The sequence below is a fragment of the Benincasa hispida genome, chromosome 11 (genome assembly GCF_027475165.1).
Source record: "Benincasa hispida cultivar pf3 chromosome 11, pf3_genome.v1.1, whole genome shotgun sequence".
Classification (NCBI taxonomy): Eukaryota; Viridiplantae; Streptophyta; class Magnoliopsida; order Cucurbitales; family Cucurbitaceae; genus Benincasa; species Benincasa hispida.
The window spans coordinates 12,675,016-12,687,132 of record NC_143488.1 but is presented as its reverse complement, the minus strand read 5'-3'; the positions used below and the strand labels follow the sequence as shown (position 1 = coordinate 12,687,132).

At 29.6% G+C, this 12,117-nt stretch overlaps 1 protein-coding gene across 1 annotated transcript; it reads right to left on the bottom strand.

Annotated features, from left to right (window-relative positions):
* Positions 1–1,062: 1,062 nt before the first annotated feature.
* On the bottom strand, positions 1,063–3,454 carry PP2-A11 (phloem protein 2-A11). Its single transcript, XM_090307530.1, has 3 exons — positions 2,825–3,454; positions 2,575–2,693; positions 1,063–1,719 (listed from the first exon to the last, which is right to left on the bottom strand). The coding sequence occupies exons 1-3, from the start codon at positions 3,149–3,151 to the stop codon at positions 1,299–1,301; spliced, it is 867 nt and encodes a 288-aa protein (XP_090163656.1). The 5' UTR covers positions 3,152–3,454; the 3' UTR covers positions 1,063–1,298.
* Positions 3,455–12,117: the final 8,663 nt, after the last annotated feature.

The following is a 12,117-nucleotide window of genomic DNA, read 5'->3' as shown; positions in this document are numbered from 1 at the left end:
GATATCTTAGATTTTGCTATTTAACCTTTGAATTTGATGAAGTTTTAGTTATTAGTATATATTGTAGACAAATTTAAGTATTTTAAATAAATAATCCAACAACAACCCAATCTAATCCGAATTTGAAGGGTTTGGTTGAGTTCGGTTGGAGATCTAATTCGAATCAGTCGAGTAGCCAACCCGATCAATCCAAATTTTCAAGTTGGTCTAAAAAATTTTCAACTCAATCCAATTCAGGTACACCTCTACCCTTTATGATTAGAAATCTGGAAAATGGATATTGGCTAAATTCATTATACTCATAAATTTGAACACATGAGAGAATTTTGATTTCAACTGCATACTAATTAGATCTTTTATTAAAAAAAAAAAATTATATTTCTATTCAATAATTCATTATCGCCCCATGTGAAAATTTTGTTTAAAAGATAAGCCTCCAATGTTCCATCAATGAATATTCACCACAATAACTAAATAAAATCCTAATTTAAATTTAAAAACAGTAATTAATTAACCACATTGTAACTAAATTTGTAATATGACCAGCTGTTTGCTAGTTTATTTTATTGGACAACCTATTTTTTAAAACCCAAATTGAAAAGACATAGCTATACTACAAAGGTTGTTACAATTTTATAATTCATAAGTGGTCAATATATTTTAAAAAAAAAAAAATTAAAAATTGATTTATAATGACATCATTGAAAAAAATATTTTGAAAAATGGGTGTAGAAGGAAAAAAAAATGTAAACTACTAACATCTTAGTCTGGTCAGATAGTTGAACTATAAATTAAAAAGAATAATTATTTTAAATGATTCATAATTTAACAGTAATAGACACATTTGTTTAGTTTTTTTCATTATAACCACCAATTTAATCTCTTTTCAAAATATCTTAAAACATAATTTATCAATAATAGATACATCTGTTTAGTTTTTTGCATTATAGCCACCAATTTAATCTCCTTTCAAAATATCTCGGGATATAATAAGCAAAAATTAGTCACTGAGACATTGTTTTCAAATAGTAGTGTTTATGGAAACAAAAGCAAAATAACTAATTTAAGAACCACTATGACACAACCCTTCTTATTCACTAACACATGAGATCTGCCCATAAATACACATTAATGAAACAAATCAAATATCCATTTTAAGTAAACATTGCCTCATTTCCAACACAAATAACTATAGGCTTAGAAAAAATAAAGCCAGTCATTTGAGAAGCTTTCATAACCTCACTCAGCTATGTATTTTTACACAATTTCTACCTATAACAAAATCCAGACCGAGCGAGTCAACGACGCTTGGATCTCTGTTCATACTCAACTGGGTAAATCAGCACTGAATCTAAACAGAGACCGCCTTTTGTGTGCGTGCAGTCAATCTGAGTCATAGAGAATTTGATCCTTATCGATTCATTTCGAGCATTGACGTTGAAGTTACCTGCATGATGCAGAGTCCATTTCCCAGCTTCGTCTAAATAGCATTGAGTTTTGGCATGCTGACCATCTGAAGTCCAAAGCTGGAATTGCACAGGCTTTATGTTCCAACCATGAACGTGCTCGAGGTTATAGATTCGACGGCCAAACCTCTTCGATGTCCGACCCAATTGCAATCTGAAGTATAGGCTGTAAGTTCCTGGTGGAAACGGAAACTCTACCTCTCCACCAACTTCAAACCACCATATTTGCTGAAGATACGCAACATTGTGGAATCTACAAGCAAGAAAACAAAAACCGATTTCAGTTCCATCTCAACGGCGCAGGCGACAAAATCCCAAGAGTGCTATGCCTATGCTAGAAATGTTAATATGGATATATTGGTAATTAGTAAGGAAAGTTGTTAGAGTATTGGTGATGACAATATTTTGGAGTATGAATTAGGGCTTGAGAGTGATCTCAAGATTCAAAGGGTCCAAATACCTCAAACACTTGGGGGTTTATAATTCAATATATTTCGGTTCTATCAATTTGATATCCATACAAGCCTTGAACAAGGCAAATCATGCATCTTATTTCACTAATCACACAAACTTATACCTTATCTTTCCAGTTCTATCAGCTTCAAAAGATCATCAAATCTCAATGAGATAACAAGACTTCATCAAGAATACTACTGAAAACGATACGAATACACATAAACAAACGCTTTGTCGACACGAAAACGCTTTGAATGACCATTCCATTTTAGATGTTTAGAGGGTAGACGCAGATATATTTTCCACATGACTCAAGATAAAAACTTACATCCATGATCCAAACCAAATCTTAGTTGGGCACATCATTGTTTTTACAAACTTGGAATATTTGTTTCAAAAGCAACTTTCCATAGGAATCATTCTGCCTAAAACAAACAGATGGTACAAAATGATATTTAAAAAGTGAGATCTAGACATGTTACATGAAATTCGGCAAGCAAATCCATGAAATTCATCACCAATTTAAACAGTAATGATAAGAAACAAGCATAGATTGATTTCCACATCCTAATTCCAAAGATTCATTCCAACGCAATCAAAACACATAACAAATTAGTTCATTTTCAATATACATTTGATGAATCTGACTTACCTCGATTCTTCAGTCGAGATACGATTCCAATACCTCCGATCATCAATCCCAGTAATCCTCAAGTCCATAGAAGAAATCGACAAGCAAAGACCACCTGAATATTTATCCAGCCAAACATTCTGAAACCAAAATCGAAAAACAGAAATTCAACAAATGATCGAAACAGAGCAAGCCAAAAGAATTCAAACAATCCCAATTTGCCCTAATTTTGCAAAAATCAAAGAACACCTAACACTGAAATTAAAATTACCTTATTTCCACCATCTAATCGATTCTGCTGACAAAGTCTCGTATAAATCTCTCTTTTACTCATAGTCAAACCAACATCTCCAATCAGTCGTTGAACAAGAACCCTATAATTAGAAGGCAATTTGGACTCCCAAACGAAATCAGCCCAAGACGCCCCACGAAAAGCCCGATTCATCTTGGCAAGTTTACAAATCTCCACCGGACTCAAATACTTCAAAACATCCGCCGCACAGCTCTCCGGCAAGTCTCCGAGACCGGGAAACGGCGGCGGCGGCGAGGGCTGAGACCCAATATGGAGGCGGAAAAAAACAGAGATATTAAGACCCATTAGAGAAGGAAGAAGATCATGAGAAAATAATCAAAAGGGGTTGTTCATATAAGGGAAAAAGGAAGAATCAAGGTAATGGGGTTGCTTAGAATTGTCAGATTTTGAGAAAACTGAGAGCCAAGAGGTGTTTGTTTTGTTAGAAAGTGAAGGAATACAGCGAGGAATGATATGGACGGAAAGTAGGAGAGGATGATGAGTAGATATTTGGGGAATTGGAGATTATTTTAAAATGGAAGGAAGAATCTTGGTTGTGGAATGAGTGGACTTTTGTGCCAAATTTTTTTCTTTCAATAACAAATATTTATAATAATGGCTGCTGTTTATGTACTAGATTGAAGAACCAGTTTTCTTTTTTTTTTTTTTTTCTTTTTTTTTTCTTTAAAGAAAAATAAATCAGACAATACAGTTGTCCCATTTTAATTAGGATAATGATTTCTATTTATTTAATTATAAAGAATTTGGTCTCAAATGTATGATGTGGATCCATTTCAGACAAATATTTTCCTCTTATTTTTATTTGGGTGGTGTTTGTTTGTGTTTGGTTCAAATATTCTTTTGGAAAATTCATTTTTTTTTAGTGGTGAAGAATGGGTGTGTATGGTCCAAATGTATCTTTTTTATCCCAAGTTTTTAAGAATATGTGTTTGTAGACTATGATAATTTCTAATGATATTAATGATTCTTTTTAAATACTAATTATTGATACATTAATATTGCATAAAATAAAAATAGAATTATTTTCAGATAAAAGAAAATGAATCAATTTATTTATAAAGAAGTTCATCATGATCTATCACTATAGATAATGACATTTTGCTATATTTGAAAATATTTTCAATAATTTTATTTTTTCGAATAATTACTCATAAGAATATTTAACAAAATTTTCAATCTGTTCACGTCGATAAAAGTATATATATAACACTAATATAAGTTATTATTTTCCTTTAAAAACACTAATATAATTTATATTAATTGAATTGTAAACTTTAAAAGAATATTACATTTTTAATTATAGAATTTCGTAATTATAAAAGAAAAAAGAATGGAGCACTAGATTGTTCCATTGATTATTTTATTTTATTTTATTCTACCATCTAATGTTATTTTTCAAGTTGGATTAGAATATTCCATTAAATCATTTAGTTGAGAATTAAGATAGGATAAGGACCAATGACTAGAATCAATTCTTTCTTCTTCAATAATTGTAATTGAATATCAATTAAAATAAAAGAAATTGTAATTAAATATTTTGATATTGATATTAATTGATATTAATTGATATTTTGAAATCTCAAATGTGTAAGATATGTTGTAAAATAACCCAGAAGTTTTGCTCACCAACTTAAGTTGGTTTGGGTTTATAAAAATTATCAATTCAACATTTGGCCTACCAACTTTAAATGTCGGTAAAATTGAGTTTAATTATTTTTACCAACTAAACTCTCCCTCCCTCTAATGTTTTCAATGGATCCATACCTTGGCCATTATCAACAACTACCGCTACCACATTTTGACAATCAACTTCAACGATCACCTTCGTGCAACTAATTTCAGACTCCGATAACCACCTCTGATAACAACTTCGGCGAAACCCCGCTTGATGATCAACTTTGGTGACAACCAATTCTAATGACCAACATTGACATTCGCCTTAGGCAACCAACGCTAGTGGTCAACTTTGATGATCACCTCGAGCGACCAACTCTAATTACAAACTTCGTCGTTCATCTCCAAAGATCAACTCTAATGACCAACTCAACCAATCATATACTGGAAAAAAAAAAGTAAAAACACAAAAAATTCGATCGACAAAAATATTTTTAAATACAAACTTGAAATTATTAGTCTATAGTGTTTTAATAGTCGACTTTTATAGCAATTTGATATTGAGTTGTGTGATGATGATTGGGTCACCCTTATGTTTCATAGGCATTCAAAAGATGGACTGCTTCTTAGGAGTCTCACTACAGTCTAGGAAGAGGTATTGTTTACATCTACTTGGTAAGACTAATTAGCTTGACTATCTTAATGAACAATATTTTTTTATATGCATGAAATTGATTTATTATCTGCAATAAATAAATAAATAAATAAATATATATATATATATTGTGAACATATAAATAGACTTCTGATGGCAACTCTACTTTTTTTTTTTTTATCTATATTCAATTCATGCTCATAATCATTAAAATATGTTGTAGTATTATCGATTATATGAATAATTATAGTATTTTGTCAACATTATACGCAATAATTGAATGTAGAAAGTTGTAAACTATATTTTTATTTATTGAGTTTACATCTCAAATGAAGGTTAAGAATTTAGAAAAGGTAGTTAAATAGTGGAACAAAAAATTAAAGAAAAAAAATAACAAATAAATCCCATAAAGATGCATGTTTTTTTAAGTTATAAAAAACCATCTTAGATATTCATAACTCAACACAACTCTATACCCCAAATGTAGACAATTATTACCAATTCAGCTCACTTTACACCCTAAACACAAACAATTATTTCCACAAACAATTACTGTTAACTCAACACAGCACAATTTGAGAGCCAAACACACCTAAATTTACCTTAATTATTTATGGTATATAGTCTTGACACCAAAAAAATAAATGTTCGAATCCTTCGCTTCACACGTTGAATTAATTAAAAAAAAAAAAGTTGATATTCTAATTAAATTACAAATAAAGAAGCTTGAAAATTTATTTGAAACAAAATATGTATTTCACTCTCTCTAAATAAATTAAAAATGATTATGTGATTAGTATTTCAATTCATATTATTAGTAGTTATTCTAGATAAAATGGTCTTCAATCTTGACTATAAATAGTTAGTTAACTCTAATATGCGCAAGTATTTCAAAAAGGAAAGCCTCTCATATTAATTATTTTAGCTTTTGGTTAGTTTAGTTCTCTAATATTTACTTGGTTTGACCTAGATAAAGTACACAAATCCTTAATTCGAGCAATAATATAACACACCCATTAATCTCCTAGTTAATTAATCTAACTTATAATAACTTTTTAACTTTCCTACAATAATTCTATCCATAGTATAATGAAGGTTCAAATAAATCAACTAATGTTTTTCTTATATAAATATAAATTTCATGTGATTTTCCTATTATATTGATATTTACGTTACTCAATTAAGTATATTCGAATTTATTTTTTACTCAATTAAGTCGTTACTTTCTCTTTATCAGATTTTCATACATAATTGTAGGTTTGTTTGTATCGTGATCTATACCTATGTAAATGTTGGAATGCTTTGAATATGTTATTTGACGAATGACGAAGTACAGAGTTTACGTATTTATCATTTTTATGTCTTTTATATTTATAACCCTAGGGCTTAGAGAACTGAGTTATATAAACTCTTTAAATCTTAGAGGCGCTTTCATTTGGTAATTTTGTATCATTGTTTCTGATAAAATTATTCTCTCTATTTCGTGAATGTAACTAACACATTGTTGACGAATCACATAAATTTATGTATCGATTCTTTACTTTTACATTTTGTTCTGTTATCTTTATTTTTCGATTTCATAACATCGTCATTATTTCAAGAAAAAAAAAGAAAGATTAGGTACACATTTGTTCGGAATTGTGTAAGATAGAATAGGATGAAATTTCTTTTTGGTGTGTTGTTGGATGGGCACACAGATTTGTTTTGAGAAAATCCAACATGGCCAAAGTCAAATTAGAGCAAAACAAAGTCAACAAAGATGAGCCTTCATCTCTCAGAAATTAAAAATATATTATGCTTTTGAAAAATGTTTTCTTAAAAAAAAAAAAGGTGTTTTGAATACCCACAAAGATTGACAATTTCTTTTCTGTTTTTTTTTTTCAAAAATTATAAACCCACTCATATAAAATAAAATTATCCTTCAAAGTTCAAACTATTTTCTTATATTTTCTTTTCATGTTCTTTCTCTCCCTCTTCCTAAAAAAATTCACCTTATTTATTGAATTAAATTTAATATTAGATTTTAAATTTTATCGAACCAAATTCTAAAATTTTGAACTTTCAATAACCAATGAAATTATCCATTCAATTAGTTTTTCTTTTAATTTTTTTTTAATAAGTGGTGGCACACAAGATAAAATTGTAGATTATTAGTTCTTATAATTTATATTGTCTAAAGAAATATGAATTATGTACATAGCTACATTCCAAAAAATAATAATGATAAAGAAGTTTTTTTTTTTTTTTAGTTTTCATAAATTTAGTTTAAATTATAAAAACATTTCTACAAGATTAAAAAAAATCAACAAGTGAAAGTAGGGAGGGTAAGCTTAATTTTTATTACAAAAATAAATTTTAAAAATATATTTAATAGAAAGTGGAATTGTTTGATAATAAATTATATTTTTTTTATTCTATTTTTCAAAAGTGGTATCTAATCTATGCATCTCATTTTCAATAATAAAATTAATTTAAAAAATTACCACCTTTATATTGATGTGCAATCTAGGCTTAGTTAAGTCAAAATTAAGGGTGTTTATAGGTTGGGTTGGGTTGAAAGATTTTTTTTAGACTTAACTTAATTGTTCGGATTGTAAATTTCTTCAACCCAAATAACTCTTATTAAAAAATGAACCCAACCATGAAATATTTGAGTTGGGTTGGTTCGGGTTAATCGGGTCATTTACTTAAAATTTTGTTATAAAAAGAAGCAAAAAATAAATATGTAAAAATCTAATTTAATTATTTTCATATATTGAATTAAGATTAACAACTCAATTTTAATTTATATAGTGAAAAAAATGCAAAAAAAAACTACTTTTAAAAGTTGTCGAAGAATAAATTACTAAAAAAATATTTGAATTAAATAAAACAAAAATCAATATATGTATAAATAATTATGTTATAAGTAATAAAAAATATATATTTTAAAGTTAATAATAAATTCGGGTTTGTTTGGATTATATTAGGTGAACCTATGAACTAACACTCAACCCATAAAATTTTCGTTTATTTGAATCCAACCCAATCCAAATGAGTTCATAACCGAACCCAAACCGGATTGAATTGGGTTGATCGATTTTTTTGGGTCATTGGGTTGTTTGAACACCCCTAGCCGAAATTGCACTCTTAAGATTTTTTTTCTTTTCAAAATCTTATTTGACTTCTATTCATCTCTTTCCAACTAATTTCTTTTTCAAACTTATATCCCTAAAGATTTTCTTGTTCTCTCCTATAATTTTTAGACTAATTTTTAATTCTCTTTTCCTCTTCTTAAAATTTTCATAGCTTTCTCTTCTAATATACGTCGTCATTTCTTTCTCTAAATAATCTCTCCAAAATTTTCTCCCTCTAAACTTTTCTTTATCTAATTTATCCCTATAATCTCACTCTAATTTTCTTCTATTCTAATAAACAAATCTCTCTAGTAAACTTTCCTCTTAAAAGATTTATTTTTCTCTCTCACTTCAATTTTTCTTTACTCATTCATATTTATATAGTATATAATTTACTCTTTAGATTGTTTCGAGCTAATGCTGAGTTGAATTATGAAATTGAAATGAATATGTTTGTAGAGTGAAGAAATATGTGTTTGGGGTACAAAATTGTTCAATTTGAATTTTTGAATTAGAACTTAAGAAGTCTATATTTTGAGGGCAGAGTTGAGTTATTAAATTAAGAATATGCGGTACATTTTTTTTGTAATGTAAAAAAGTGGTTTTTGTTTTTATTGAATTTTTTCCCTAACTTTTTGTTTAGCCCTCCAATTTCATATATATTTTCCTAAATTTTTAACACTCAATTGAAATGTCAACTTAACACATTCACATATATTTTACAATTTTTTACATGTAACCATTGTACTTAAGCACACACAAAATACTCTTGTTTCATACCAACAATAAAATTACAATATACTTTCAAAAGTGAAATGTATAAATGTAATATGAAAAAAAGAAAAAAAGAAAAAAAAAACGATCAACAAGGGGTTTAGGGCATGTATGTTGGTGTTCGTCAAAGTTCCACATTAACTAGATACGGAAATGATCATGGTATATAAGGGAGGACAACTAACTTGAATGGTATGAAACCTTTTAGGTGAATCTCAAAGTAAAGCTATGGGGAATTTATGCTCGAAGTGGAATATTAAAGTGTCAGACTCTAACTTAGCCATATTGGTAGAATGCTCGAGTGCTGAACAAAGAAGTGGAAGACTAGTGTTTTTTAAATTTCTATTTTCATGTCACCATCTCTAAGCAGACAATATAAATGTGAGGTATATTATTAGTAACAAATGTAATTAACAAACAACCATGTTCCTACCATCATTGATAGAGAATAAACTTGAATATCACATATATCCCACACACAAAAAAGCAAACACTAATAGAAAAAAAAAAAAAAAAAAACTAATTATGATTGGTATATATCATTTTTATTGTTTTAGTACAATTGGGGTAAGGGAATTTCGAATCAGGAATCTCGTTACTTCTGGCACACTTGGACAATGACAGATCCAAGAATTTATATTACATGGAGAACAAATTTAAATGAATTAAAACTATAGTGCATGAACTTTTAGATTTGTATCTATATATAGTGCTTGAACTTTAAAAAAAATTTCTATGACTGGTATCCACTCATGGTTGAGCTTTCAAACCAGTGAAAGTTTTATTGAAAAGTCATTTACATTTAAACATTTTTTATGAAACTATTTATAATAAAATACAAATGTGTTTGGTGACATCTTCTTAAAAGTGTTTTATACACAAGTTTGTTTAATTTGACTATACACTCAAAATGTCTTTATTTGTATTAGATTACTATATAAGACAATTATTAAACACCATAAACTAATAATTTCAAATTTGTATTTAAAAACACATTCACCAGCTAAGTGTTTGTTTGTTTGTTTATTTTTTAGTATGTGGTCGACTGAGTTGGTTGTTAGAGTTAGTCATTAGAGATGAGTGATGGGGTGGGTCACTGGAGTTAATCGTTGATAGAGGTAGTCATCAGAACATGTCGTTAGGGAAATGATGATTGTTGCCCAAGTTGGTCGATGACGGTGGTCGACATGTGGAGTTATAGGAAAAATTGGAGAGAGGGAGAGAGAAAGAGGAGAGGACGGAGTTTCTCAATAAATGTGCAAACCTAAATAGTGAACACTGTTGAAATAGATGAAATTGAGTTATTTGACACCAATTTGTAAAGTTGGCGGATCAAATAGATGTTGGAAGGTACCAATGTGTAGTGGAAGAAACCAGGATCCATAAGCACTCTAATTCATTAATTTTGGTAGAAAAGAAAACATGCTTCAACAGAAATAAATGGGTTTCATAACATAACTTTGAAGAACTTCTTCTAAGCTTTGATTCAGCTGCAAATCTCTACAGAATCTTATTGTAGACCACCCCAAGATCTTCCCTACTATCCTCTTGGAGCTCAAGATTGAGTAGTGAGACTCAAAATTGTTGGGTTTTATGTCCTAAAAACTCGCAGTTTATAAAATGATAAACATTTTCTATTATCAATATGCTTGTTATTGATCTCATAAATTGTATGAAAGTCTAAATCCAATAAACTAAGACCCATGACTATTGTATGTGTATTTGAACTTTATGTGGAGACATAAGAGTGGATCAGGTTCGAGTAAATAGTCAAAATAATCTATGGTACATGAATGAGATTGGGTACCTTATTTTGGTAACACGATGCAGCCTACTCTATAGATGTTACAAAGAGTTGTAAAGTGCTACATACGATGTGATCCTAATTTGTACATGTTATGACATGAGGAGTGGGGGCGTCTATGCAATGAGTTTGCATAAGATCAGGACCAAGAAATAAGTCACTCTTACTTTATAACGATGTTTATTGTTTAAGACTGACTATTTCACCTAAATGACCTAGGTAACTCGATCTGAGCTAACTATGAACTCCTGTTTATTCGGGATTGCCCTTAGATTTGCGTAGTTGAGGGTTGGCTCAAACGCGTCGGTTCAATAAGACTCCCCTTTCAGGGGTAAGACCGGATAGATAGCTGGGGACATAGGGTGCAAGAAGGAATTCACACCTACCCGATTTAGGGATAGGAGAAAGGTTGTTCTCTCAAGTACTGAATCCAAGTCTTGAACAAGGGACCTCACCATTTCACTGGGCTGAGAGAGTTCGGTTTAGTGATTGGGTCACAAACCAGCTGTCATTAGAGGATCAGTAGGGACTTGAGGAATAAGACGTAATCTTGGTGGTAAAACAGATAGTTGACCCAGCCGTTATTACAAACAACCTGTGAAGGGTCGACTTGCTGATTATGGTTAAATCATGTGGACATAATATATCTAGAAACGCAACTATGACTTTAGTAGAATGACCCATTAGTTAACGAATGAGGATTAATTTGGTCTAATGAGTTTAGCCGATTAATCTTAGATCGTTGGAGCCTATGATCTGTAAGTCCGCGAGGTCCCCCTACTAGCTCGTAATGGACTAGCTCTAAAATAGCGTGATAAGTTAATTTGAAACGTTCAAATCAGAATTAAGGAAATTAGTAATTATATGAGATATAATTACATGTTTAATTTTAGAATTAAACGGAATAGGAGAATTTATATATTTAAATATGATTTAAATATATAAAGATGGATATGTGTTAAAATTAATTTAATATTTGATATTAAATTAATTAAATTTTATTTAATAATTAATTTATGAAATTAATAATTTTTTTCATTTTTAAAATCAAATAGATTTTTTAAATCAAAGTTTGATTTTTAGATAAAATTGGAAAATTGGAAAACAAAACCCACTTGAATGGAAAATGAAATTTTTTTCATTATCCATCACCTAAATAGCTCACACATAAGCATTAATCTTGCCTCTCCAAGCATGAGCTACAACTCATGCAGCTCTTCTCTTTGCATATTGATCTGCAATATAATGAAGAGATTGGAGTGAAAATCGGGCATGCAATCAAAAGAGT

Excerpts from the sequence above, each read along its gene's own strand:
- PP2-A11 (XM_090307530.1), bottom strand. The coding sequence starts at position 3,151 with ATGGGTCTTAATATCTCTGTTTTTTTCCGCCTCCATATTGGGTCTCAG. Across the intron at positions 2,694-2,824 it reads GATTAGATGGTGGAAATAAG|AATGTTTGGCTGGATAAATA; the intron begins GTAATTTTAATT and ends TTTTGGTTTCAG. Across the intron at positions 1,720-2,574 it reads ATCTCGACTGAAGAATCGAG|ATTCCACAATGTTGCGTATC; the intron begins GTAAGTCAGATT and ends TCTTGCTTGTAG.